This window comes from Serinus canaria, chromosome 15 (genome assembly GCF_022539315.1).
Source record: "Serinus canaria isolate serCan28SL12 chromosome 15, serCan2020, whole genome shotgun sequence".
Classification (NCBI taxonomy): domain Eukaryota; kingdom Metazoa; phylum Chordata; class Aves; order Passeriformes; family Fringillidae; genus Serinus; species Serinus canaria.
The window spans coordinates 8,551,628-8,578,380 of NC_066329.1; the positions used below are offsets into that span (position 1 = coordinate 8,551,628).

A 26,753-nucleotide genomic window follows, 5' to 3' on the forward strand; every position below is an offset into this window, starting at 1 on the left:
TGCCCAGCAGTCACAAGGCAGGAGCAGTTTGCTCTGTGCAGGATGTCTCACACACCAGCAGCAGTTACAGAGCCTCTGCTGCTCGATGGGTGACAATGTGCTGTGAAGGGCTGCACGGCTCACACGTGGGAGCCCCTGGAGTATGGAACAGCAGCACTGACTGAGCAAGGGAATCTCTCCTGGGACTCTGCTGTCCCACTAAGAAAGGACACAGATGGCTGTGAAAGGCCCCCTCCTCTCCTGAAGCAGGGCAGCTCGTGGGGGAAGGAATAGGGAATCAGGAATCAGATATGACTGAGTGATTAAATAACAATCCACAACTGCAAGGGATGCCCCAGGCTGAGTCTCCCTAGCTACATGGCATGATCTACACAGAGTACTGAACACAAACTCTCACCAACATCTGATGAGTACTAACTCCTACACACACTTTTGAAAATCCTCATGCTGCATGAAACAAAAACAAGCCAGCCTTGCCCAATTCCCACACACTGAAGGAGAAACAACAGTACCAATCTAGAAGCTGCAATCTGCTCTGAAAAGAAGTGATTTATTTGGGTTATGACAACTTTCCTGTTAGCCTGAACTTGTGGAAGATGTGTAGCTAAATCTGGTGTATTTTGCTCCACACTGCCTGCTACAACATATGTGTGCAATTTGTATTTAACTTCCATTTTTTTACAGCCCATCCCAAGGCAGCACTTTGCAAAGACAAAGCTCTTGGGTAGGTGGTTGATGGGTCAAGTATTTCAAGTACTTCCAAAAGCTCCTTCAGTAATATTACAATGGGAATTTAAAAATTATTTTTTCTAATCATTGACTCACAGCCAGCTCTCACCACAGCCAGTCAGATGCAAATGTAAAGCTGTAACACCAGCAAAGAAGTGACACTGGCATTACCAGTACTTCACTTCCTGTGTTTTTGTTTCACTTAAAAAATCATCACTGCCAGGACCAGCCCCTATTTGCTGAGTAAGCACTTCCTAGGACATGCACTGTGTAATTAAGCTGGGCTTACATCAAGTACACATTAGCACCTAAGACAGAGACATACAAGGAATCAGATAAGATACATCCCCCCCTACAATTAGTGCTGAGGAGTCTCACAGGAGCATGACAATAGCTCTGAGCCATAAGCCAGTGTGAAGAGAGGAACGTGCTCAGTGTGAATAAAGATCCAGCTGCACAAGGGGACAATCACAAATGAGCCCCCACCACCCCGGTGGGATTCACACTCACTCCACCCCCCCCATACCCTCTGTAACACTTTTAATAGCTCCATTCCAGGTGAGCCCTTTGCCCCATATGTGCAGCAGCCCCTTACCTTGCTTGACGGTGGAGGAGAGGCACAGCTTGCCAGCTTTGATCTGCTCTATGGCCATCTGCAGCCCTGAGGACAGAAGTTCTGCCACTTTCAGGTACAGCACGAGCTGCTCTGCATAGCTGCAAAGAAAGCAGACAGAGCAGTGTGACAGCAGCTCCGTGTCCCCAAGGACTGGGGGTACATAAGGATGTGTAAGGTGGGAGGCAGCGACAAGCCCTGGGAGAGGAGCAGCTCTGCCAGGCCTTACCTCCACTCCCGGCTCAGGAGGCTGATCTGGTCGGCCACCACGCTCTCCTGGAGCTGGTACTCAGATGTCACCGAGCTGCCCATGTCACTGGAGCTGCCCTTGAGAGCAGCGATCTCCATCACGTAGTGCACGAAGGCCAGCGTGAAGCGCAGGCTGCGCAGGATGTCCGTGTGCTCCTGCTGTTGGAGGGATGCCAAGGGGGGTTACAGGGAAAGCTGCTCACCTGAGCTGTGCCAGCAACCCACTCCACCTACAGAAACACCACCTCAGCCCCAGACCCTCATGCACCTCTGCTTTGGGCCAAACTCAGCCTGGAGCCTGCACTGGTTCCTCTTGCACAGTAACAGCAGCAGACAGTCCCAGGCTAGAAATTTCTAGACAGCTCCCTGGAGAAGCTGGTGAGGCTTACTCTAAAATTACAAGTTCCCTTCCCAAGGAGCATCCCAGCTCTGTGGGATTCTTTCAGAAGTCAGACAGGAAGGGGGAGAGACCATCTGCACCATAAGCCTAGCTCTTGTTCCCACTACAGCAATGCCAGTGTGGATTTCATGAGAGTGAAAACCTCCTACACCACAAAAAACTGCCAGTGGAGTGTCTCCCACCCTGCATCCCAGCCTTCATCCCCTCCCAGCTCAGTGCAGTGAGCCTTGGGTGAGGTTCTTTGAGGGGACAGCAAAGACAACCTTTTATCAGCAACTCCTGCCCAGCTGGTGAGGGAAGTGCTCACACCAAGTGCTGTGGTCATTTCAGAGTAGTTTTTCCTCTGCTAGTACAGATCAAAGGGGATTATCCCATTTCTGGGAAGCTGCATTGCTTAAGTCACTGCAACCAGTTCTGGGAAGTTAGTATTTGTGGGAAAACTGAATGCCTGTGGGTCTGCAAAGTGAATTGCTGCCTGGGTCAGATGCCAACTTCATTGTTTGTACTCTCTGTTGAGAAGTGGGTACCCTGGTCTTCAAAGAGTCACTGGCTCAGTTCTCTCAAAGGGGGTAAGGATGTTTCCTACATGAATTTACCAGGAAACCCCCATGTTCAAGATGTGAGAGCTGCTTTCTTTCCTTCACTGGCTCAGGCACTTGGCTGTTCAGGCAGCTTTGACTATCTGGAACGTGAATCTCTCCCTCCCACCACCTTGCTACCTGGACAGTCCAGTATGGTGAGGAAGTGTTATCTCCATCTTCCTCAATTTTCTTTAAAAGCAGAGGAGGAACTTGAAGATTAAGTAATTAACAAGTCATACAAGAAGTTTGTGGCAGAGCAGGAAACTGCTGAGATCTTGCAGGTCTCAGCCTCTTATCTCTAACCCACAGGTAGTCCTTCCTCTGCCTACAGTCAGCTTCTGTTAACTGTGCTAGCATTTATGGCCTCATTTGCCATCACAAGTCTTCTGTAGCCATCTCTGTATTGTGTTTTTAGAGCCCTGCAAAAGAAACTAAACCCCAGCCTCCAGTACGCCTTGTCTGCACCTAAAGAAAAACTTTCACAAAAGACAGAAGAACCACCCATCCAAATGCAACAGTGCTGCTCAAGACAAACAAAGGCACCTACACAGTGAGACTTCAGTGCCCTGAAAGATGAGCAGAAACCAGAAAACCTGCCAGGTTTGCATTCTGGCCAACTCCACAGAGCACAAAAGGGTCTTGAAATCTGCTGTAAAGGTTTTGTGACATGCAAACAGATTACTGTGCTCAGCAGAAATGACAGCTGAAGCCAAATGACTCATTACAGCCAGAGAAGCTGAGTGCTATGCCAAGATCAACTCATACTTCCTTAGGACACTTCTCTTCAGACCAGCATCTGAAGTGGTGGCAGCTGGCAAGGCCCCAAACTTCTGTCACCTCACCCAGGTAGGATGCTCAGTTAAACTGACTGCTATTGTGATCACATCATTGCTGGAAGCCTTTGCCCTGTGGCTTCACACGTAATGAAGCCAAAAAATGCAATCCAATGCAGAACTGACAGAAAAAATGAGCTCAACAAAATTGGAAGTAGAAGAGCAAACCCACATCCTTAGAACAATGTGTGCATATCTGTCTTGGTATCTTGGGGTTTTCAGCAACACCAGCAAGTGTCAGACACAAAGAGCCTTCTCCAGTCCCAGACAGCCCAAGGAGGTATCACCAGCAGAGCCAAAAGCGTGACTGAATCTGCCTCCCACCTCCACTGCAAATGGGCAGCCTGACCTACATTTCAAATATATCTCAGCTATAACAGCATTTGCTCTGCTTCAGCCTGCAAAGAAGGGGAGCCTGGCAGCCTTTCAGCTCCACAATCTGGTTCAGCTCTTCTGGTGCAGAACACGGCGTTCCCCCCGCCCCAGCAGGAACAGAAGTGTCAGGTTTACTTTGTTTGCAGATCCTTTGAGCAGAGACCATATCACTGCTGACTCCCCAGGTGCACCAGGCAGGCACCTGACACACTGAGCTACTCATGTTCTCAGTCAGCCAGTACTAATGCTGAGCCTTCTAAAAAAGGAGAGCCCCAGAGCAGGCAGGTTGGCTTCAGAGGCCCTTAATACAAAATTGGATAACTGATCTTCCAAGCTGCAATTTCAGCTTTGGGAATGGGGAATTTTAACTCCAGTCATGGGCTGTTACAGGGACTAAAGGCCTTGGTGCTAAATATGCCCTGGGCTTTCTGAACACTTCACTGGCCTTGCTCTCTTGGAACTTGATATATTGTTTGTTCCACCTCTGGAAGCAAAGCATGGATTTGCTTTACTTTTATTCCCCTGTCCTTTGCCCCTAGGATATACCATACCCACCTCCATGAGGGTCTCTTCAGGCAGCTCTGGTGCCTCAAATGTAACAGCACCTTCCAGATTGGCAGTGATGGGATCAGCAAGAGTGTACCGGAGACTCGAGGGGCCCTCCAGGGCCTCCCCAGCAGCTCCCACTGCCAAGTGCCTCCCACTGAAGGAGCCTCCAGAACTGAGAGAGCTGGAAGACCCCACTGTGAAGAAAAACAGACAAAGGAATTAACTGGAGGTATTAACAGCAGGTCAGGTAGACATTCCTCATGCAGAAGAGAGAATTCTGTAAGATTCAGGATTCTGGGTCTGACAGGAGCCAGCAAGAGGTATTTGGGAGGAAGATGCAAGGACTCTGGATGCAGAACAACCACTCCCCACCAGAAGCTCCTCAGTGTCTCAGACCGGCTGACAAGCTCAGGCAGATTTAAGAACGATGATCATTTACAGAGACAATTCAGAAGAAATTCTTTACCCTTTTTTTGCTAAACCTTTTTTGCATTCTGCCACAATATCTCGGGCTGATCTTTATCACACACTGTCACAGCCACCTTCCCCACCATGGAGCAGCACAGCTTGAAGCATGGCTCCCTGCCTTCTTGCTATTACTGTCACTGAATGAGCACTCTGATAAGTGATGGTTCTAGAACATCCTGTATGCAAGCCAGGAGAGCTTTCCATTAAATGCCCTGCACTTTTGCTTTCCCCTCTTTATAAATAAGAGGCTTGGCAGAGAATGAGTGACCAGCTGAGTCAAGACCCTAACCCCAGGGTTCTGGAGACCCTGTAGGTGAGGTGTCCATTAGACAATTCCCTCACCATCAGCTTTTCCCCTTCTTGACCACTGAATCCACCCTAGGAACACAAAGGAGATTTTGTTTCACAATACATTCACCACTTCCAGAGGCTTTCCCACCCCTGGCACATTGCCACAGAGGGAAACATTCTGCCTGATGGGGGATGCCAGTACCAGCTCCAGCATCCTGCTAATTCTTCCCAGGTGGTATTCTCCACTCTTACTGCTCCTTTGGAGGAAGATGTTTCTCTTCTAATCACAGGCTGAATTTACTGCCCTACCCTGCCTTCAAAAGGTTCAACAATATAATAATGCACAACTGATCTGCAGAGAGGCACAGACTCTTCTCCCAAAAGCTCTCCATGATGGCAGCAATGCTTCAAAGCCAAGAGGATCATCAAAGACAGGCAGAGTATTTCCAGTTCCCTCAGAGACAGGAGAGGAGAGGACCTACAACATCACATTCTGGGTGCCCTGTAATTCCAAGAGGCTGTTTGCAGAAATTGTTAGGATGATTCACAGAAAGGCTCTGCCTTTAGAACTGTCCTTACTCATGGCTTGTGCAAGCACTTGGGGTGAAAATTTTCAGCTTGCAAGTCTCCCCTTTCCACCATTAACTTTGTGCATAAACTATAATGTGAGGAGTTCCTGCACAGGCCTAATAAACAAAGCTTGTCCTGCAGCATTGCTTTGGTCACCCTGACCTAACATTGTGTGTGTGCTGCAGGTTCACTTTCAACTGCCTCCTCTTCCAGACCTGCCATCTGACATTCTGACTGTTGGGCAGACCCTTGAACACCTGAGCATCAACCTGCTAAAATCTGGTGCTTGGATCTGCTTCCAGATTGCTATTGTCCCTGAAAAGCAACGCAGGAAGTCTGAATCCTCTATCCATCACATTGCAATAGCAGCTGGAGGCTGTAGCCAGGACAGTAACCCCACTGTGCTACAGGCCCCTCACACAGTTTTTAAGAGTCTTAAAGCTCACTCTCCAAATAAATGAGACAAAGAAAGAATTGTGGTTCCAATCTGCCAGGAATTCAAAGACATGAGTGGTTTTAGTTAGGATGGAAATGCAAGTTATACACAGGAACCAAGCCCACATGTACCCCCCATCCCAGTCAAGCAGCTTATTCATGGTCACGTCCAAACTTTCCCTGCAGTAATTGAGGACAACAGAGTCAAGTACATTCAGATGAGGAACAGCCAAGACAAAAAACCAAACAAGCCAAATATGCAAATCAAAATGTGTCCAAACGTTTTCTGAAACTGAACACAGACTCCAGCTCCCAGACACTCTATCCCAATAGGGCCAATCACCACAGCCTCAGCTGCTGGCACACAAGGCCAGAGCACTGGTGCCTTCCAAGGAGTATCTGCCAAGCAGGAGTGCATCTCCCCATCTCCTACCTAAGCAGCTCAGAGCATAAGTAACACCTCTAAGAGTTTTGCATATGGAGCCCTCTTGGCCCTTTCCCAACACTCCTTGTGCACTGAAATTGTTGGGCACACTCATCTTTTATAGCTCATCCAAAGCCCACAGGGAGAACAATCAGCTTTACATTTGTTGACCTCTCAGCAACAGTGGTTCTGTGAACAGCTGCAGCACTATTCCTGAAGCAGAGAGCAATAAAGCAAAAGTTTGCCTGTCTCTTACAGTACTGGAAAACCACTCTCTGGCACTAATGCCAGTGCAAACAGCAGCAACAACTGGGGTTGGCAGGAGCCAGCACTGGAACCTCAAAGGTGCTGGGATCAGCTGAGCTCTTACAGATTGCTCTGAGCAGCCTTCTGCCATCTCCAGTGCCCTGCAGCAAGGAGCACAGCACATCTCTCTGCCCCCAGGAAATCCCACTGGAACAGGCAGGTAGGAATCGGCCCTTTACCTGAAAACATCCTGGTCCTCGTGGTCTGTGGGGGGGTTGTTCCACTGGGAGGGGATCCGACAGTAAAAATCACTGGGGATGGGCTGGCAGAGCCCCCAGCCCGGGCACCAGAGTGCAGGGTCCCTCCGTAAGCACCTGAGGGAGCTGGGGAGACAGTTGAAAGGTGCAGACCGGCATTACAGGAAGGTTACTCAGAGCACGGGTGCCCGGCCCAGCGGGTGTGTTCCTGCAGACTCTCCTGGCACACAGGGGGTACCAACATGGGCCAGAGAGGCACCCCCAGCACCACGGGCCCCAGGACAGAGCCTGGGCAGCGCCAGCCACTGCTGCAGCTGCTCTTCCTCCTCGCTGCCTGCCTGCACGCCCAGAACACCCACCCCTGCAGAGCCATTCACACTGGAGCCGCCTGGCACCAAGCCACCACTTCCACAGCTTATCACACTCAGAAGGGGCCAGAAGAGGAAGCCCTGCCTACAAAAATCACACCACTATCCAGCAGGTACACAGCACACAACACAGCCCACAGAGCAGGGGAAGGCAAACACCACTGCACTCCTCACACACGGCACTTCCCGTGCCAAGAGCCACCGGCAAAGCAGCCTCCCAAAGCAGGAGGGGTGCAGAGCAGCCTCCCAAAGCAGGAGGGGTGCAGAGCAGCCTCCCAAAGCAGGAGGGGTACAGGCAAACCCCAGCCCAGGACATCCTGCCAGATCTGCCTGGCCTCCCCACCTACCTGCAATTTCCATTGGCTTCTCATTGTTCAGGCTGTCGCTGCTGCCAGCTTCTGAGATCTGTGCCCCAAAGGCTGCCTTGAGGAGCAGGTCAGTGAGCCTGCCTGTGCTCAGAGATCTAAAAAGAGTACATACAACATGATGCTGAAAGTCAACAGGTGCAAGGTGTCAGCTAACTTCACTTTGTGCTATTCCTGGTCCACAGTAAACAGTCTGGAGCTGAAAAAACACTCTTTCAACAGAGCATCTGAAGCACCTCCTGCTACTTGTAGAAAGCACAAAACTATCATGACTAACTGCAGTAATGCAAGTCCTTACCATATTAATACAGCACAATTTGTTTTTGTGGAAAAGAATGAAAATTAGTATCAGAAGACTCCTCCAGAACAGTGGGAAAAGCTGCAGTGCAGAGAGGCATGCAAGAAAAACTTCACTGCAGCACCAGAGTGACTTTCTATCCTGCAGTGCTCATGACAGCCAGCACATGGCTTTCCAACAGATCTCCCTTCTGAAGATCTGTGCCACTGTTTGATGGAAGAGGAACACCCAGAACAGCTTCTCCTCCATGACAGGCCCCACAGAGAGCAATTGCTTGTCTGGTAACAAAGTCCTGCATCCTCACTTGATGAAACTGCACACTATACATGCTGTGAAGCTGCAGAAAATCTTTCATTTTAAAAAATACAGGCCATGGCCTGTCCCTTCAGAGGAAGACCTAAAGTCTGCACCACACATGTTTGCAATCCAAAGGGGCTAGCAGATAACTCCACAATGTTTACAGCTGCCTCACTACAAATGCAGGATCAGCTGGGGTTTGAAATTTGCCCCATCTGTCCTGTATTGAGGAATGAAGCACTAATGTGTGAAGCAGACTGCAGCTCACCTGCCCTTGATCTCTTCCACAGGCCTCAATCCCAGCCCAGTCTGCTGGCAGTGGAAATGACCCATCTCCTTCAGATCTGGCAAGGTCTTGTTCCGGGTTGGAGTCATCATGACCCCCTGATGGGCCAACAGGGTGAGGAGATTCTGGGAACTTGGGGTTTTGGGAAACTCAAATGGGGACACAGCCTAAGAATAATAGAAAGAACAGAAATCTGTATAGAAAATGAAGGAGGAAGGTTCTTCTTGGTCCCCATTTGTTTATCAAAATTAAACTGTTTAACAACCTGCCTGAAATAAGGATAGAAATCCCACCCTGAACAGTTACTTGTCCCTAAACCCAGAAAGGCTAAAACAAAAGGACAATGAACTGCAGAGAATTTTGCAAGCAGAGGTAATGCTGTCACAGTGCCTGCTCCCCACGAGGCACAGGACTCTCACTGCTGGGGATTCCTGCCATACACACGCTTGTGTCACAGCTGGGTCACTGTGTCCCCACCAGACAGTCACTCTGGCCATTGGGGCAGCTCCTTCCCCTGCTTGCTCCCAAGCCCAGGCTCTGCTGAGCTGCTGAGTGCTGCTGCCAGGGCAGAGCTGCCCACGGGAAGTAGGACACCACCCCATTTCACACAGATCACTGCACAGCCCTCACAGGGTAGGAGCGAGTGCTGATAAATCCAGGTCAGAGTTATCCTGATCCTGCAGCAGCTCATCCCCAAATCACCCAGAAGATCAAGCTGTGAGAGGCCCAAAAGCAGACTCCTGGGCACACCTTTGTAGGGGAGCCCATTATTGTTGGCAAAGGGCTTCTCTGCATGAACTCGGAGAGCTTTGGTGAGGATCGGAGCTGCCGGCAGTGCTGCAAGCCATGGATCTGCAGAGGCTGGCTGACTGGGGTGTGACCAAAGTGAGCAACAAGAGGATCAGAGTGCTGCTTGGTTATCTTCTGCCTGCAGGAATGCAAATCTGACAGGTTGGGAGCACTGTGGAGCCGGGAGCCCATCCCTCGAGGAGACTGTTCGGGTGCCAAGGAACCTGGAGGGCACAGATGACAAACCACATCACTGCCTGGTCCTAACACAGAGACACAGCCTGATCCAGGATGTACAGCTCAAACAGCTGCAGATCAAAACCTTCTAGAGCTAAGCATGGTACTAAGCAGAGCCACAGCACTGTCAGGCCTGGTCATTTTTGAGTCTGTGGGAGGATGAGATATGAACAACATGGAAATAAAAGTGCAGCTTCTTTCTTTCATTGCTGCCCATTCAGAGATACAAACTCTGACTGTCAGAGCTCAGCAGCAAGGAAACTACACACCAAGCAGACCTCTTGGCTGAGTAGGTTTTAGAGGTTTTGAGATGTTTTTCCTTCACTCAATCCACTGGCTTCCAAGTCCCAAATTCAAGCTTCTGCAACCCTGGGTCTGTCAGCACTGGAAGATACTGGCTGACAGGATGTGAATGGAACAACCCCAACTCCCACCAGCACACAGAGATCCTGGCTGGCCAAACATCCAGAGAAGCTGCAGAACCAACCCAACCTAGAATGCCCTGAGACTACAGCTCTGGCTTTATCCATGGCCATAATGAAGGAAGGCAAGGACTGACGCACCAGCAGCAGGAACACGGCTCCTCACTTCTGCTCCAAGAGAAGATGGGATAACAGTCTGGCTGGGCTGCTCTGGGATGGTTCCAACTGTGAGGGAATTAAATAAAAGAGAAGTTAATTCAGTATTAAGTTTTTATAGGCAAGAGCAGCACTATGCACCACCTGTTTATAGAAAGATGCCAGTTATCTCTTCTCAGCCCTAGCTGTGTGGTGAAAAGATCATCAACTCCTGTAAAAGGAGGCAAAAAACCCTCTGCCAAGTATTAGTTTAGCAAGTTTTAGTCTGACTTTGCAGTGTTATTAGTTCAGAGGAACAGAATATGAATATTCTGTATTTCCCCATAAGCAGAGACTAATAAATACAGGATCAAAGACACCAGGGATATAGAACAGCTCATTATATCAGCCTGTTCTTTTAAAGAAAACAGAAAATTGCATCCCTTGCACATTGAGGTTTCTCTTGTCCCTTTCCACTCGAATTGCTTGTTAGCATCTGGATCAGGCTAACAGATATTCAGCCAAAACTTTTCAGTCTGGAAGTTCAAGCCCTTTCAATGCTGGTCAGAAGTTTGCTTTGACAATAATTGGCTTACATTTGTTCTCACCCCAACCCGAGCCAGTAAAAAGATACTTTGCACTTACAGATGCCCTCTTCTGAGGGCAGCAAAATGTTTGATGCAGGCACCAAAGCAAAGCTTGCCTCTCCTGGGGCTAACAGGTATTTTTCTCTCCATTTTACTGAGGTCAAAACACTTGTCAAATCATCTGTGGAGAAGAACCACAGAGGAACACAACAATCTGAACTCTCTACTGCCTGGCAGCTACAGGTGGTCAAAACCCCCCTCTTTACAGGAAAGAGGCAAATGATTTTATTAGGACAGCAACGTGCCAGCTGCCATCTTACCTTGTGGTGATGGCATAAACGGCTTGGCACCACCAAAGGAGAGCTTTTTAGTGCTGGGCATGGATCCATGCTCTCCAGGGTAAGGAGGGGAAGCACCAGTTTTGGGAAAACCAAGAGGACTTGTACTGCTGGACCTCCGCACCGTAGCAGACCTGACAGGAAACAGGAGCAGCACACAGGTCACTGCAGAGGCCAGGCAGAAGAGGAAGGAGAACAGCATCACACAGCACACACAGTTACTCCCACAAAAGCAGAGCTTCATGACTGTTTATCCTGGATCAAAATCCCGCAGTTCTAGGACTACACCAACACAGATTATGATAATTCTTGTTCAAAAAAGTTTCAATTCAAATAAATGAAAATAACAATCGAGGTTGGCTTAGCTGGAAACAGGATAGTCATTTTGCAGAGACACTTCAGATGCTTGCAGGTATCTACATCAATCCTGAACAAGACAGTTTCCTATCTAGCCATGTCCAAGAGGTTGATTGTAGGCAGTGTCTCCAGAATAAAGCCCTGAGAGGGCTTTATTCAAGTGTGCCTCCTGTGCTGAGCCACTTGCCCTTCATTCAGAGCAGCCTTTAGGCAGAAAGCTCTGTGCTCAGTGCCGAGGCAAAGTGTGCCAAGGCACTGCTCTGCAGCAGAGCTTGGACTCCAGTCAGGAGCTACAGAGCAAAACACAACAGTGTGTGTCTGTCAGATCTGAAACACTTCACAGCTACCCAGAGGAATTTGGGGTTTTGGGCTGGACAGTCAGAATTGCCTGTCTAAACACCTTCAACTCCTGGTAAAGGTTCAACTTAGGGAGTTAAAATTAATTTTTAAAGCCCACACATGCAGGAACCTTGAGTATTAGACAGTGCTAAAATGGAACAGAAGAGGAAACTAGTGGGAAAGTGAGTACATCCACACTATCAGTCTGGAGAGAGACAGGATTACTGCATATCAATTTATTATTTTTCAATATGTTAATCTTTTCACCATCATTAAGAACACACAAACTAAATTGCAATGCCATTCTGCCTCTGCAGGCTCCTTCACCAAGATTCCCATTACACTCCTCTATATGAGAACAGTCTTTTCATCAAGCCCTTTATTCTATTCTCAATTTTAAAAGATTTTTTCTCTTGTTACAAGAACATTAGTCTCAACCAGTAGGTGGTTTTCTGGACAGGAATCAATGACTGCTGAAAAAACCCCTCCTTGCCTGGGCCACTGAAAGATGCTGTCACTAAGGTATCCTGCCTCCTCTGCCAGGGATGCTGCATTTAACTGCCCTCATGTATCTGAACAGAAGGAACAAAGGATGTGGGTTTCAGCAGTGCCAGGACTGGCAGAATCATCCTGATGAACTGTCAGTAAATCTACTCAACAACACTTCTAGGTGTATATTTCACTTCATGCCACATTTCAGAAAAGAAATACATTTTGAAAAATAAATCTATTTCAGTAGCTGAGATAGTTGAGTAGTTGATCTGCCAGCCCCCTGCCCCTATTCAAGGTGTTACCACATTCTGCATCCAAGTAAATCCATGCTATAATCACATGCTTGGAAAAAAGGAAATACTTGAAAATTTTAACCTAAAAATCACTCCTCTTCAGGTTGCTCCAGATTCAGAGGCTAATGTTCATCAACTGCCTGGCCCTGAAGCAAAATTAATTTCCAAAGAGAAAGGTGAGAAGATACCTGGATATTCAGTGTCAGAAAGTATGGCCCTGCCGTGTTTTTAATTCTCCAGACCATAAGCCATGCAGAAGGCTGAATTTTATCTATCAGGAGCTTGCAGAAGAAAACCACCAGGTGACTTCTGCTGCTGAAAGATGTGGAATGTCAAATACCACCCTCTGAGACCCAGGTAAGCCAGTAGAGGAGCAGGACAGGTGATGTCACCAGAGGCACACACACCTAACTAGCACTTCAGCAAGCCACCCATGTGTCCACAACCACAGCAGTCACACAGGCACACAGCAGCCAGCCAGGTGACAGGGGGACATTTCTCAGCCACCAGAGTGCACGTCAAGGTTTGCAATCAAATGACTCAGCAAACATGACTCAGCACTCAGCACCAACTGCCTGCTTGATACACCTGATGGAAAAGTGGAATCACACACAAAATGCCTGGTGGAGTTTTCTCCTGTCATTCCTGAAGGGTGTCTCCTGAACCTGCTGATTAGAGGAAGTGATGGCCAGAGATAAGTATGGCTTCCTGGGGCAGAAAAACCATGACGCCAGAGATGCTGAGAAGAGGCTAAAAGCAGCCTGTGAGTCACCCTGATTGGGCCCATTCCTCGAGTTCCTGTGCAGGGACATGCCACTCTCAGCATTACACAGGGGTGACTAAAAGGAGCAAAACATGGCAGCTTGCTCCCTGGCTGTAGCTGTGGGCTGTGAGCTCAGCAGCCCATTACCAGCTCTGGGGCTGGCACAGCACCTTCTCCAGAGCTCTCTCTTGATAACCTCACAGGGATAACCAGGCCTCTTGTGAGGTCCAAAACCAACAGCATCCACAAGTTTTGCTGTCAAAAACATAAGGGACATAGGAAACAGGACAGAGTTTATCACAAAACCTGCCGCACTTCAAAAAGTTAATATAAAGCAGTATTAAAGTTACAATGGCCCAGACCAACCCTTCTTCTAATCCCTATCCTTGATCAGGGTCAGCATGTCGTGTCTCTGCTTCTGGGTCCACTTCAAATAAGCCTCATCCCTGAATTAGGCTGGCTGAAGCCCAAACTTAGGCTGATGTAGGCATTACCCTACTTTTGAAATCTAAACTTGAACTAATCCAGACACCAACACAACTCATCCTAGAAAGGAGGTGACACCTCCTAGACACTTCTATTTGAGTGCCCCTGTTGCACAAGCTCCTTAAGATCCTGTGTTGGTCTCCTTCCCATCAGTCCATGACCTGGGCTGCTGCTGCCAGCCAACAATCACATGTGAGAAGAGACAGAAGCTCTACATGTCTTGGATGTACCAGGCATGACCTCTGCACTCAGGTCAGCTGTCTGCTGCAGACTTGGCGTCAGGGTCTTCCTGACAGCCTTGAGAAAACATGCTCTGCCTCACGGGCTTAAATTGCTCATGATTTACTCAATCCTGGCTGCATAACCACATTAAAATGCAACTCGTGCACAACACATCATCTATGGCATGACTGGCTACAGGAACCAATTAAGGTAAAGTCAGGTAGGTTCTGTAGCCCCATCCATTTTAGTTGTTTATCTCAAATTTTCCTTTTATAAAGGCATCTGCCAGATGGATGGTTCTCTCTGCCTGGACACTTGGATGCCCACTCCATAGCTGGCATGGGAAAAGCTGTCAGACTCAAAATGGCTCAGCCTTCACTCTGAGCTGACAGGAACTTTCTCACATAAAAGCACACAGGCAAAATTGACAGTGCTAACAAATAAATCTCAACACTACAACAAAACCACCCCAAAAACATCCCAAAACCACCCCAAAACACACCCCTACAGTGAGGAACGTTTGAAGGAGCTGGGGCTGTTTAGCCTGGAGAAGAGGAGGCTTAGAGGTGACCTTATTGCTCTCTACAACTCCCTGAAGGGAGGCTGCAGACAGGTGGGGTGGGTCTCTCACACCAGGCAGCACTGACAGAACCAGAGGACACAGTCTCAAGCTACATCAGGGAAAGTACAGGTTGGATATCAAGAAGAAATTTTTCACCAAAAGAATAATAAAGTACTGGAATGCTCTTCCCAGGGAGGTGGTGGAATCACCATCTCTGGATGTGTTTAAAAAAAGACCAGACATGGCACTTGGTGCTATGGTCTGGTTAAGGTGTTGGGGCACAGGTTGGACTGGATGGTCTTAGAGGTCTCTTCATTATTCTGTGATTCTGTGAGGGGGAGAGCCCAACACACAGGGAAACTTACAGAGGTACAGAAAGCACAGTAAAGCAGTTTGTTTACAGAGCCCCAGGCTCCAGCACTTACCGGGGAGAGGAGTAAGGATTGGGAGACTGCAGGTTCTGCTCGATCCGCCGGTAGTTGTGGATCTGTGTGGGCACTGGGATGGGCACGGAGTGGCCGTACTTGCTGCTGGAAAACTGCCCTGGCCGCCTGTGGAAAGGAGACACACAGAGACAACCTCCTGTAAGGGCTGGGCCTTCCACCAGCTAATTGGAGATTTTATCTTCATGAAGTAACTGCACGCAGGGAGCGTCCCCTGGGCTGCTCTGGGGCCGTGGGTTTGCAGCAGGAGGTGGTTCAAAGTCATATCAAAGGGAAGTGGCACCACACATCTCCTGAAAACAGGCACCTTTCCTCCAGCACCATTCCCACCTACAGCCTGATGCTCAAACCTCACCCAAGCACACCACTCCCTCCAGGAAAACCAGAGCCCTGCTATTTCAGGCCATGGCTGGCCCAGTTTCCAACAGCTCAGATCCACAGCCAAGCAGACAGAGCTGAGCAGGGGCTAAACTTCCCTGGCTCACAGAGGACACCAGCATAGCCTTTGCTGACAAGAGCTGTTCGTGGCTGACTCATGCACAGGCACTGCTGCAGCCACGGCATCCCCGTGGAAGCCTCACACCACGAAGGGAATGCAGGGGTGTAGATCAGAGCACTGGCAAGTGAACTACACAGTGGAGAAGGCAACTCAGGAGAAAATAAATCTGAGGGACAGGAGCTGGTATTTCTATACCCATCAAGGACAAGACAGAATACCACACACACCAAATGGGACAAGTCCCTTCTGCAATTTCAGGCTCCTTCCATCCAAGCAGGTCAACTGGCTCATGTCTGATACCTGCTCCCCCAGGTTACTCTTGGCCTGTCCACCAGGCTACACATGAACCACACTGTACAAAACCCATGCAAATACCACATTTAACTAAGTAGCTGCCTAAAGTCTTTTCCCAAAGGCCCCAGAATTCTAGGATTAATTGCCATGGCAAAGCTATTTACAACTGCCAACACCAATTGCAGGGATGTTGAACAATTACAGGAAGATCTTATTGGCAATGAAGGCTCCTGCAGTCTCCCTCGTTGTCAAGCAAGGAACACACACCTGGGTCTGCCCCTGACAAGATGGAAGCATCACTCCTTGGGGTCTAGCACTTGGAATGGAAATATTTTACATGACATGAAAGGATATACTTATTTCAGCAAGAACTAAATGTATTCAGGGGATGAAAGAAGGGTTTGTGACTTATTTGGTAGTTCAAATCATCCCATTAGCAGAATTTCTGTTTTGAGAAAGGTCATAGCATTCTGTGGTTGATGGTGACAGCTCTGAACAAAGGTGATCTGCAGTAAAGTGTCTGCACATCTCCACACAGTGTATGTGAAGACACTTCATCACAGGAGAGAAAAATAACTGGAAGAGATCTTTCATCAAGGCTGAATGATCAAATGATTCCTCTCTCAACTTTTTAAGTCCCATATATTCTTCCTTGTGTGTACTTATTTCTTCCACCAAGAAAACACACTCTTAATTTCCTATTTGTCTCCAAAAGGCAGCACAGATGCCTTGATTCTTCACTGACACACACACAAAAAGGCATTCAAGGTTTCCAGCAGCTCAGCAAAAAGGTGAGGCTTTGATGTGTCTGCCTTCCATGAGTATAAAGCATGGTATTGTGACAGACACAAACAAAACAAAGCCCTAGCAAGAAATCTGAAGGTTCATATGAAACCTTGGGCTCACTTTGAACATACATTTCAAATGCTATCTTTTCTATCTGATCAAAATTCTTTATCAGAAAATAAATTATTGGGTAAAAGGATTCTCCCTCTCCCCAAGAGTTATATCAAGTCCTTATTTCCTTCACATGGTGCAAGTTGCAAAGGAAATTATCCAAATGAGGTGACACACACTAAACCTGCTAAATGGCCTCAAGTCCTAAAGAATGCAATTGACCATAAACCTGCAAAGTCCAAGAGATAAAACTGGGACAGGGAGTTTAACTACTTGGCAGTAATTAAAAGATCTTTGAAAACTTAAAATTAAATCTAGTGCTGTGGGGTACATCCAAGAAATTACCTTAGACTTACTAAGCATCTTCAGGGAAGCGTTAAAAAAAAATGAATTTTAAAAAAGGGATCAATTATTGGCATGTTCTAATTCTGCCCAGTTCCTAATCTCTTAATTAGGAGCAAGGAGAACTGTCAGTGTACCATGACATCCTGTGGAAAACCCACTGCTGGCCACTCTGAAACAGCCCTGGCTTTCTGTCCCAGATGGACTGCAGCCAGCACTGCTTGCTAGCCTGGAGGCACACATGGAAGGGAGAATGCTGCTTCCAAGTGAGCAGGCAGAGGGAAAACCAGGAGTCCTCTGCACCAGTGGAGCCAAGTGCTGAACCAACAGGTCTCGTTCCATCTACAGGGAAGGGCACTGACACCCAGTGAGGGCACACCTGGGTGGCACCAGCTCTGAGCACTTCCAGGGGATGGAGCAAAGAGCTTTGTCCTCTGGACTCAGGGTGACTGCTCCAATCTTTCATTACTGATATTTCACCCCCCATCCCAAAGAGCACAGAAAGGAGCTTTTCAGTGTTACTTCAAGGCAGACTGAAAAGTGGGAAGTAGCACTAGAGGGTTTGGCATCTGCTCCACAGAAGCTGCTGGGAAGGAGTAGGAAAGACAGTGAGAGTGGAAACATGTTTAGATCAAAGCCTCTGGCACTGGCTGGCACCCTGGGATCCACAAGAAAATAATGAGGCCAGTTTGGTGAACAATGAGAAGTGGGCAGCATTTGTGGTCAACTTCCATGAATTTCTCCTCACTGCTGCCCTGAAGCAAGGCCAAATCCTTTAACAGAGACTGATCTCCAGAATGCAAAGGAATCAGTTCAGGAATAAGCTGTTAAAAAGCTTAGCAGGCCATGGCATAAGAAGCCTCATGCAATTAAACTCCACACTGTGGTACACACTTGCCAATTAATCTGATCACGTCAGCCAGGCTCTGAGCTATATTATTCTCTGTTAAGTTTGTATGCTTTGAGGCTATGTTTTGTCATTTTCTGGGCTCTGTTCATGACAAATTTGTTCAACACACAGCCTGGGACTATATTTTCTTCTTAAAAAAGATTTTAGGGTCATCCATCTCCCAGTGTGAAATCCCCTGAAACCATCCTCCCCCGACAGGTCCCATATTGACAGAACAGAAGATGAAAGCTGTCCTGCTTCCCCAGCAGGCAAGAACAAGATGGGAAGCAACACGAGCAGCTCCCTGCAAGCTAAGCACATACCCTAAAGCTTCAGGGCCCAGAGTCAAGGGATCACCTTCCAAAGACCATTAACACCTTCAGAACACAAAAGTGTCTGGCCCCACTGGGCAGCTGGTACTGTTATGTGTGGGCAGCTGTCACCTACAACACTTCTAAAGGCCAAAACTGAGTTTAGAGCAACTGGTTTAGTTGAAATGAAACCCATGCCCATGCCTGTTTGCACATGCTCCTCCTACTCCTGCATCCCCCATTAGTAAACAAGGTCCAGTATCAGCATTACTTTCTAGAGACACAGCACAAGGAGCTTTTCAACAAACAACTAAGCAGGCCCTCATCTGTCCTTCAACAGCAAGGGGAGATGAGCAACACTTATCCAGTAAATTAGAATTAGAAACAAGGGTCTTTAGCTGGAATTCTCCTCGTCTCTGAGGGTTGGGCACTGGGGGAACGTGCCAGCAGAGCACATTTACCTTCTGCTGAGAACAATTCCTGCCCCTCAGGGAACAGAGTTAATTCCAGCTCTCCTGTGTTCTCTCCTAGCCCCTCCTAAGAGCCAGAAGAGGGAGAGACAGGCTCAGCAGTTGGGACTGATCAGTGCCCAAGGCTGGGGAGTTTCTCCTGGGTGTTTCTTGTAACCCACTAATTAAGAGGAGAGATGTGGATCTTGCCCAGCACACCAAGAGCAGTAAAATCCCCCCTGGAAGTCAATGGGAGTTGGATTACTCAGTGTTGCACAAACATCACCAAACAGTTTTTCTTACCCAGATGGGCTTGGAGAACTGCTGTATGGGGGTGATGGAGATGGTGTCCTCCCCTGGCTTTCCAAGCCTGCTGAAGTCACCAGGGAACTCCTGAGGAAAACAGAAAGAGCTCAGCTGGCAGAGCCTGGGAACCAGCCCTGTTTCCTTCCTTCAAAGCCCAGCAACAGAGCTGTGTCTGCCCAGCACCTCTTCAGTGGGAGCTCTGGGCACTATCAGCCTGCTCCCACCACATGAAACTGAAAATGGTCAGAACCAGGCAGGTGACAGACATCCCTGAAAACAAGGCTCACTCAGGAACATCTTCCCTCCCATCCAGCAGAACCCCACAGTCCCAAACACCCAGCAGGCTCCAGTGGCTGGACAATTTCAGGTGCCTTGGTAACCTTACCCACTGTACATCAGGCTGTCCTGGATTGGTTTCCCTCCTGCAGCCTCAGCAGCTAAATCACCTGAGGAACAAGGAAATGCAGAAAGAGATTAATTAAAGATAATTTTCTTTAAAACCTTTATACATTCATAGCAATTGAGATTTTGTGTAGAATTTCCTGCTCCTCCAAGCCCTGCTGAGTGGTTCCTGAAGTCAGTGTTTTGCAAACCACACGTGGGCTGAAGCTGAAGTTCATGATGGATGCTGCTAATCCCTACACCCTGAAGTTTTGGAAAATTTAGGCTGAAAGCAAGTCCTCTTGGAAGGGGGTTTGACAATCCTGACAATCATTTGAGGCAACAGGTCCATGTCCACTTGGTGCAAGCCATGGCTGCTGTGTACAAGTGGTACAAGGTCCTCACAGAGCTCTGGAACATCCCTGTCCTCCCTGGCAAAAATCCAGGGCAGCCAAATGAGCTGGCAGCTGGATACACAACAAACATCTGAACACTGGGAACATGACCAGCACCAGGCAAGTGTGTACTGGTCCCACCACTGATCCCAGGGAAAACACAAGCTCCTTCTTATCCTAACTATTGCAGAGATCTTCCAGAGATTACTCTACCCCTCCAAATTCCTGTTTTAATACAAGTGGTGTAACTGTGAAAGGAGGAATCAGAGCATCTATCACCAAGTTCCAGCTCAGCAAAGCATCACACACATGGGCAAGGTTGAACAATGTCCTTCTGCTGGTGAAGTAAAGATTTGTGCATGGACATATTTAGGCATGTGGTTGAACTGTGGCCTGGTTCTATGTACATCTGGATTTTCAAGCAAGTCCTATCAAAGTATAAACACATCAAGGTCATAAAATGAAATTTAGAGCACTGGAAGAAAAACCAACATATTTTAGATTTTCTTGGGGATTTTTGTAAAATCCAGCTTGCTGGCTGAAATCCTGTCTTGGACTGTGATGCTGAGTGAAACTGAAGACAGGATAACAAGGTAAAAGCTTCTGTGAGAGAGACTTTTCCCTGTGAGCCTATTTATCTTCTTTTCCAGTTGGATTTCCAGGTTCAACCTCTTATTGAGGTCCTCAAGTAATCTTTACTCTCAAATCCTGTCTTTAAAGGTAATTACAAAGCATCCTATGAAACCAGCCAGTGAGCCAGATGTCTCTGCCAGCTTAAAAACAAAACCACTCCTACCATTCAGTCCAAACAGACAAGTTTAACCACTCTTTCAACTTTTCAATATCTATCCTTAACATCCACATTCCCCTCTGCTCAGAACATCTGCATTTTCAGAAACCACCTTACTTGAGAACTGTGCTGGCACCATGACAAAGTCATCTGTGTCACAGGAGGAATTCTTGCTGCTGCTTCCTGCAGAGTCCTTGGATCCGTGCAGGAACCCGGGAGAGTCCTGGGTAGGAGATGCCAGTGCCTTCTCCTGCAGCTGCTGCTGCATCTCTCCAAGGGACTGCTAATTCAAGGAGAAAACAAACACTGCCTTCAGCACAGCTACTTCATCATTCTGCTCCATCCTTTAAACTGAGCAAACTACAAACAGCATTTTGCTGATAAACCAGGGCTGATGGTTTGCCAGAAGCAGCTGTTCAGATTGCTGAAAAGGAACAGCCTTTTATGTCCCTGTCAGAACAGTGCATCTTTTGTTACACAAAACATATTTCCAGTGTGTCTGATGCTCCACAGATAAGAAAAATTCACTCAAAGTATTGCATCCCTCTGCTGATGTTTTCTGGATCAATCACACATTTTCTACCAACTCACTTTAGTATGGCTGGGAACACCAGAGGAGCTTTCAGAGATACTTTTGGTTGTTCTTTAGGGCTGTGTTTTTATCATTTTGTTCTTAATCACAGAACCATCTGGTCTCTATTTGTGCTTTTGCAGCACTTGGTAACACGGAGATAAGTGTTCCTGAACTTCCAAGACCACCCTGTTTTGCTGTACTGCTGCTAAGGAGCTAAAGAAAGGCCCAAAAGAGATTAAACTTTCAGCAGATAAACAGCTCACAGCTGTCAGAGGCAGGACAGTCCCTAAAAAGTCCCATTTTCCTGCTGCCTTCGGCTAAATGATGAACAGCCCCACAATCCCCTCCCACTGCAGACAGATGGAGGAGGCTGGATGGTTTAAGAAAGCTTTAAGGCAGCTGAACTGCCCACGGAGCAGATCACAATCTTTATCCTCATGCATTTCCAGGCTGAGAAAGACTTGAAGCAGCTTTCACTTGGGCCTCATTAAGACCTTGCTCACCCTGCAGAGACTCCTGCTGCAGCAGTGGGGACTCCCTCTCTCTGCACATACAGGCAGAAGGAATTTTCCATCTGTCCAAGTTGTCTCTTTTCCACCCAATCTGCAAACTCTGCCCTGCAGATGTGGGGTTTTTCCCAGACTGAGCCAGCACACCTCCATCAGCAAAACCTCCAAAGCAGAGCAGGAAAGGTGCACCAAACCTCTAACATGGGACCCCCTCCCAGTCTGGCAGTGATTCTGTACCATCCCTAAGCTTCCCAGACCAGTAAAGCTCAGGAGAGTGAGCCTGCTTTTCACACCATCTGCTCATTCCTGGAGTCTTATGGCCTGCAGGACCTCAGCCAACACCCTCCACTCCAGGTTGCAGGGAGGAAGCTCTCAGGGACACAGGCATGAAACATTCAGAGGGGAGCAGACCTGTCTTCTCTGTCCAGCTCACACCATGAGCACCTACACCAACTTCTGCTGTGCCCCTCAGTCTTTCCCAGACCAAACTGAGATACTTTGGCCCAGGGAAACTCAGAGAACAGAGCAAAAAACCAGTTGTGCCAGGGAGGAAAAAGTCCCATCCTTTTCCTTTCCCTTACCAATCACACCAGCAGCATTCCTGAGTTCAAAGTCAAAGGCAGCTTTCACCAGGAGCCTTCAAAAACAACCTTTCAGTTCAGTGAGCTGGAGGAATGTCACTACACTGGTCACTTAAATATTCTGCCCTCCAGAAAAGTTTTCACCATTTTGGGTAACCAGAGAGAAAACCCATCAGTTCAGATCATCTTTCACGAGACCACTGGACTGTGGCAGGCCTGGTCTGAGCAAACAGCTTTGCTGAATGTCCCTCTGTGGTGCCTGGACATGCTGGTCAGGAGGTGGATACACTGTCAGGCTGCAGAGACTTTGCTTGAACACACAGAATGTGCAGCCAAGGAAGCAGAGCTACACCCTGAATTAGCAACTGCTTTGGGTTCCAAGGAGCTTTCCATCTCTGCCAAGACAAGCTAGTGCTGCTCATACCAACTTCTTTCATAATGCCTTCTCATCCAACAGGCAATGGCACACTGAAACATGTCTTGGGGAGAGTAAGCCAACTCATGAAAACTCTTCAACTGGAGAGAACACTGCACCAAGCCCAGCCAGAACTACAGTGGTCAGTGACTTGCACCAGGAGAGCACTGAAGCAGAGACCTCATTTCCAACACACCAGCAGGAAAGCCATTAACACAAACAGTGCAGCCTCTGAGCTGTACTTACAGGAGGTGATGCCAGGTGGGAAGTGGATGAGCTGCTAGAGGAACTACCAGAGCCAGAACTGGGGTAAGAAGGCATTGGCACGGAAGCAGCTAAAACCAGCAAAAGACAAAACCAAAATAAGTGGTTAAACCAAGATCAAGCAATAATAAAAAGTCTTCTTCATCTTTTCCCATCAGATTTATCTCATGCACCATCATGTGTCTCATGTATCATATATGGTCAATCAAAGGAGAACAAAAGAAAATCAGCATTCTGCTCAGTTATGTGATTCACATGCATCCGCTCCTCCGTGCACATTCTCACATGGCTGAGAACTCCTGACCAAGATCAGATCCCCACTCAACCACTGACCTTCCCAAGCAGCAAGATGGTTTTTGCCCTAAAGAGCCTCCAAAGCATCTTTGCAAATGCAGGGAAAGAGAAAGAGAAAAGTGAACAGAGCTGCTCGTGTCTGGGGCAGAGGCCAGGAGCTAGACCATACCCTGACAGATTCTTCCTCATGAGACCTCAGGGCTTGGCACACATACATCAAATATTGGGAGGTGTGTGCCAAGTTAAACACATGCCTACTCAAAGCCTGTGTGTTTGCTGTCCAAGCAGCCACTCGGGCATCCCAGGCCACGTGCTCCTAGCAAAAACCCAAACCCAACAAAAAACCTTCCAGGGGTTTCCTCCAGGAAATAGTGCATTGCTTCCTATAGCTCAACTTGGTCACTTCTGCAAGTTAAACACGTTTTGGTTATTCAGTATCTTTGCACAGAAATTGTTTCCACAGCACAGGCCATCCCTGCATCCCTCCCTTTTATGTTTTATTGCTCAGTACAGGAACTGCCAATTTTATTCACTTCTTTGTTGCACTGGCCTTTGTAACCCTGACAAGGCCTAAAGCTTGCATTGAAAGGCCTGGTTAGCACTGACCTTCAGGCAGAAAAGATGATTAAGGCATCAGAGGAGAAAAGAATATTTAACTCAAATAACTTATGCAAGTGAGGTTCAGTAAATAACAGAAGAGCTCAGCTCAGCCAAGCAGGGAGACAGTCAGAGGTAACAACGGCTCTTCAAAGGACTTTGAACTAGTTAGTGGTTCAAATTCCCCAGTTCACATGCACAAGACTGAACAGCACAGAAGAGCCCAAAATCCCCACTTCAAGGCAGCCTGAAGTCAGATTTTACACTGGAACCATTTTGGCATTTGAATGACTTAAGACAGAGATCAGAGACAATGTTTAATTGAGGAGAGGAACACTTTGCTGCTCTTCCATTAAGCTGGCAGAGAATTAGCACCTTCTATCAAATATCTACCTTTACAGCACCTGTGCTAATGACTCCATACCTAATAAAGGGAGATTAATAACACCCAGAAGAGGAATGCTTCTGTCTGAAGTAAAACTACCTCTGTCATTAATCCCATTAGATACTACAAAGTACTTGCTCTATTCAACAGGCTAGGAAAATAAAAGTCAATTTCTCTGCAATTAACTGTTGAAACAGTGTTCTAATGATAAAAGAATGGGAAAATATGCCTTTTAATAAAAGGCTTTAGGAAATCTTTCCATGCAGCCTATCAAAGAAGGTTAAAGGATGACTGGACCAGAGTCTTATCACAAAGAAAGCAATCACTGAGACACTGAACTCCTCAGTCTGAGAGAGATGTAACAAGATCCAACAGCAGGCAAGAGAAGCCAAAGCAGTGTAGACCTAAAATATGTATTTTAATGTAAGTAACTGGGCACTTTAACAGTTTAAGCAGAGTCACAGTGATCTCCTCCAGCCTTTGCCAACATTAACAAGTAGGAACCAACAGCAGGATGGTGGTGAGGGGCTGGACACACTTTTTAGCTTCTGCATCTATTTCTGCACCAGATTTAGTGCCCTTGGTGGGCTGTGCTGCTGTAACACACTGCCCTGGCTCCTGTACAGCAGCAGGGATGGAGGTGCCCCAAGGATGGGTGTTCTGGGAGGTCAGGGGCTTGGCATGGAGAGCCACTCTGCCCACAGCCAGCACAGCTGCCTTCCCTCCCCACACTCAGGGAACACACACAGAGCCCTGAGGACTTGCCTGTAAAATGAAGAGCTCTGTCCTGCCTCTATCACACTGCTTTTGATCTCCACAGTCCTCCCACAGAGCCTGCAGAGCAATCCCTAAGACCTTCCTTACAGATTTAATAGTAAAAAGGAGGAGAAAAAAGGTCTCCCTCCCTATTTATCCTGCCAGCTGCTACAGAACAAATCACCTGTGTACACACAGCCCTTCCTGTTATGGAAGGGCCCTTTTAAGAAAAGATAAGTGAATTCTCTACTGTATCCACACATGCCTGATGCAAGACTTGCATCACCATTCCTTTTTCCTGGAATGAGCATTTTTTGTTAGAGTCATTCCAGTTCTCTCACAAGGTCCCCTCCAGCCTATTTTGGTTCTGTGATTATTGATTTAAACCTGGCTAGAACTGAGACATTTCTATTTTTGACTATTTGCTTCAGATAGCTTTTCATTAATCAAGAGGGAAGACAAGCTGGCAGACTTTGCCATTATCTGAAACTCAAACTCAGCTGCATGAAGCACTCCTTTAGATACAGCCTCTATTAATCACTGCTCTCATTTAAATCCCTTTGAACTCCCCAAATTCACACTCTAATGCTGTGAGCTCCAACTCAGAAGGTCCTGACAGTCCAAACAGACTTTGATGCATGCAGAACCATGAGGCTGGGCTCTGACAAACCCTCTCTGACCTCCACATCCCTGCTGGGGCATTTTCTGGTGTCAGCCATGTAGGCCAGCTTGAAAGAAAGACGCCTGCTTCCATCTCCTCCACACACCCAGGCACTCCCAGCTCCAAATTAAAAAGGGTGCAAACACTTGGCTCATCATGTTTTCAGTTGAGTCTGAATGTGGGGAATGTTAACATGAATTGTAGGCTCCCACCCAAATCCAGAAATTGCTGGATTGTAATTGTAATGTAAATAAGTCTGTTTTCATAATTGTCCTCTCCAACTTGCTCCAGCAGCAAAACAGTCATCCTGCACATTGTGTAACCAATGCCAACTGGTTTCAAAATGGGAGAGCTGGGAGCCATAAAGGCAAGCCTGTGCTCCAGCTGTATGGATCCCGATACTGGATCCTATATTTGTAAAAATAACTTCTGACACATCACCCTACCAGGGGCTCAGTTGTCCTAAAAATATCCAACCCTCAAGTTTTATAGAAAAGCTTTATTTGGAATCTGAGTTCTACATACACTGGAGAGATGCACTTTCCTGATTATCCTGATTCAATTAAAACCACTCATCAAAAAGTTCTTTAATTGCAATCTCTGACAAGGCAATAAAGTTTGAGTGCAAACTCTAAAAGAACTTGTCCAAATGAGCTGTGTTTTTAGAGTTTAAAAGTCTGCAGCATTAAAATCTTTTATATGCAAAAGTCATGGGGATTTTTGCTGGTTTTCACCTGAGTATTTTATGTACAATAAGATGATGGCAAAAGTCAAGCTAAGCCTGACAGGTATTTCAGAGAGTGAAGCACCCGTGCACTTCTGAACCTTAACCGCTCACCTTTCAAGCTCTCTTAACTCAGAGTCAAGGAGGCAGCAGCTTCTCATTCATTAAAGGCAGGAGCAGAAAAACCTCCAAAATATTCTGCATGGGTACCAATTACAATGTGTTTACTGAGAGAAGACTTGCACAAGCATCTAATTATGCCTTCTCATGTGTTATTACTGTAACACACAGCCCCATACCATATGCTGATCAGACCTGGCTACAGACAGACAACAGTCTGA

At 47.4% G+C, this 26,753-nt stretch overlaps 1 protein-coding gene across 4 annotated transcripts in view; it reads right to left on the reverse strand.

The window, feature by feature from the left end:
- ULK1 (unc-51 like autophagy activating kinase 1) overlaps nucleotides 1-26,753 on the reverse strand; it is a 77,802-nt gene that overhangs the window by 5,760 nt on the left and 45,289 nt on the right. For 3 of the 4 annotated variants that reach the window (XM_050980411.1, XM_030231281.2, XM_009092373.4), the window contains exons 13-26: nucleotides 22,978-23,066; nucleotides 20,770-20,935; nucleotides 19,472-19,532; nucleotides 19,084-19,173; nucleotides 15,082-15,207; nucleotides 11,125-11,276; nucleotides 10,224-10,307; nucleotides 9,385-9,647; nucleotides 8,617-8,801; nucleotides 7,736-7,851; nucleotides 7,003-7,146; nucleotides 4,336-4,523; nucleotides 1,572-1,750; nucleotides 1,325-1,443 (exon numbers count right to left, since the gene is read on the reverse strand). In XM_050980411.1, coding sequence (XP_050836368.1) covers nucleotides 1,325-1,443; nucleotides 1,572-1,750; nucleotides 4,336-4,523; nucleotides 7,003-7,146; nucleotides 7,736-7,851; nucleotides 8,617-8,801; nucleotides 9,385-9,647; nucleotides 10,224-10,307; nucleotides 11,125-11,276; nucleotides 15,082-15,207; nucleotides 19,084-19,173; nucleotides 19,472-19,532; nucleotides 20,770-20,935; nucleotides 22,978-23,066 — 1,962 coding nt within the window. The remainder of the gene's footprint in view (nucleotides 1-1,324; nucleotides 1,444-1,571; nucleotides 1,751-4,335; nucleotides 4,524-7,002; nucleotides 7,147-7,735; nucleotides 7,852-8,616; nucleotides 8,802-9,384; nucleotides 9,648-10,223; nucleotides 10,308-11,124; nucleotides 11,277-15,081; nucleotides 15,208-19,083; nucleotides 19,174-19,471; nucleotides 19,533-20,769; nucleotides 20,936-22,977; nucleotides 23,067-26,753) is intronic. The other variant, XM_050980412.1, reaches the window with a different exon arrangement.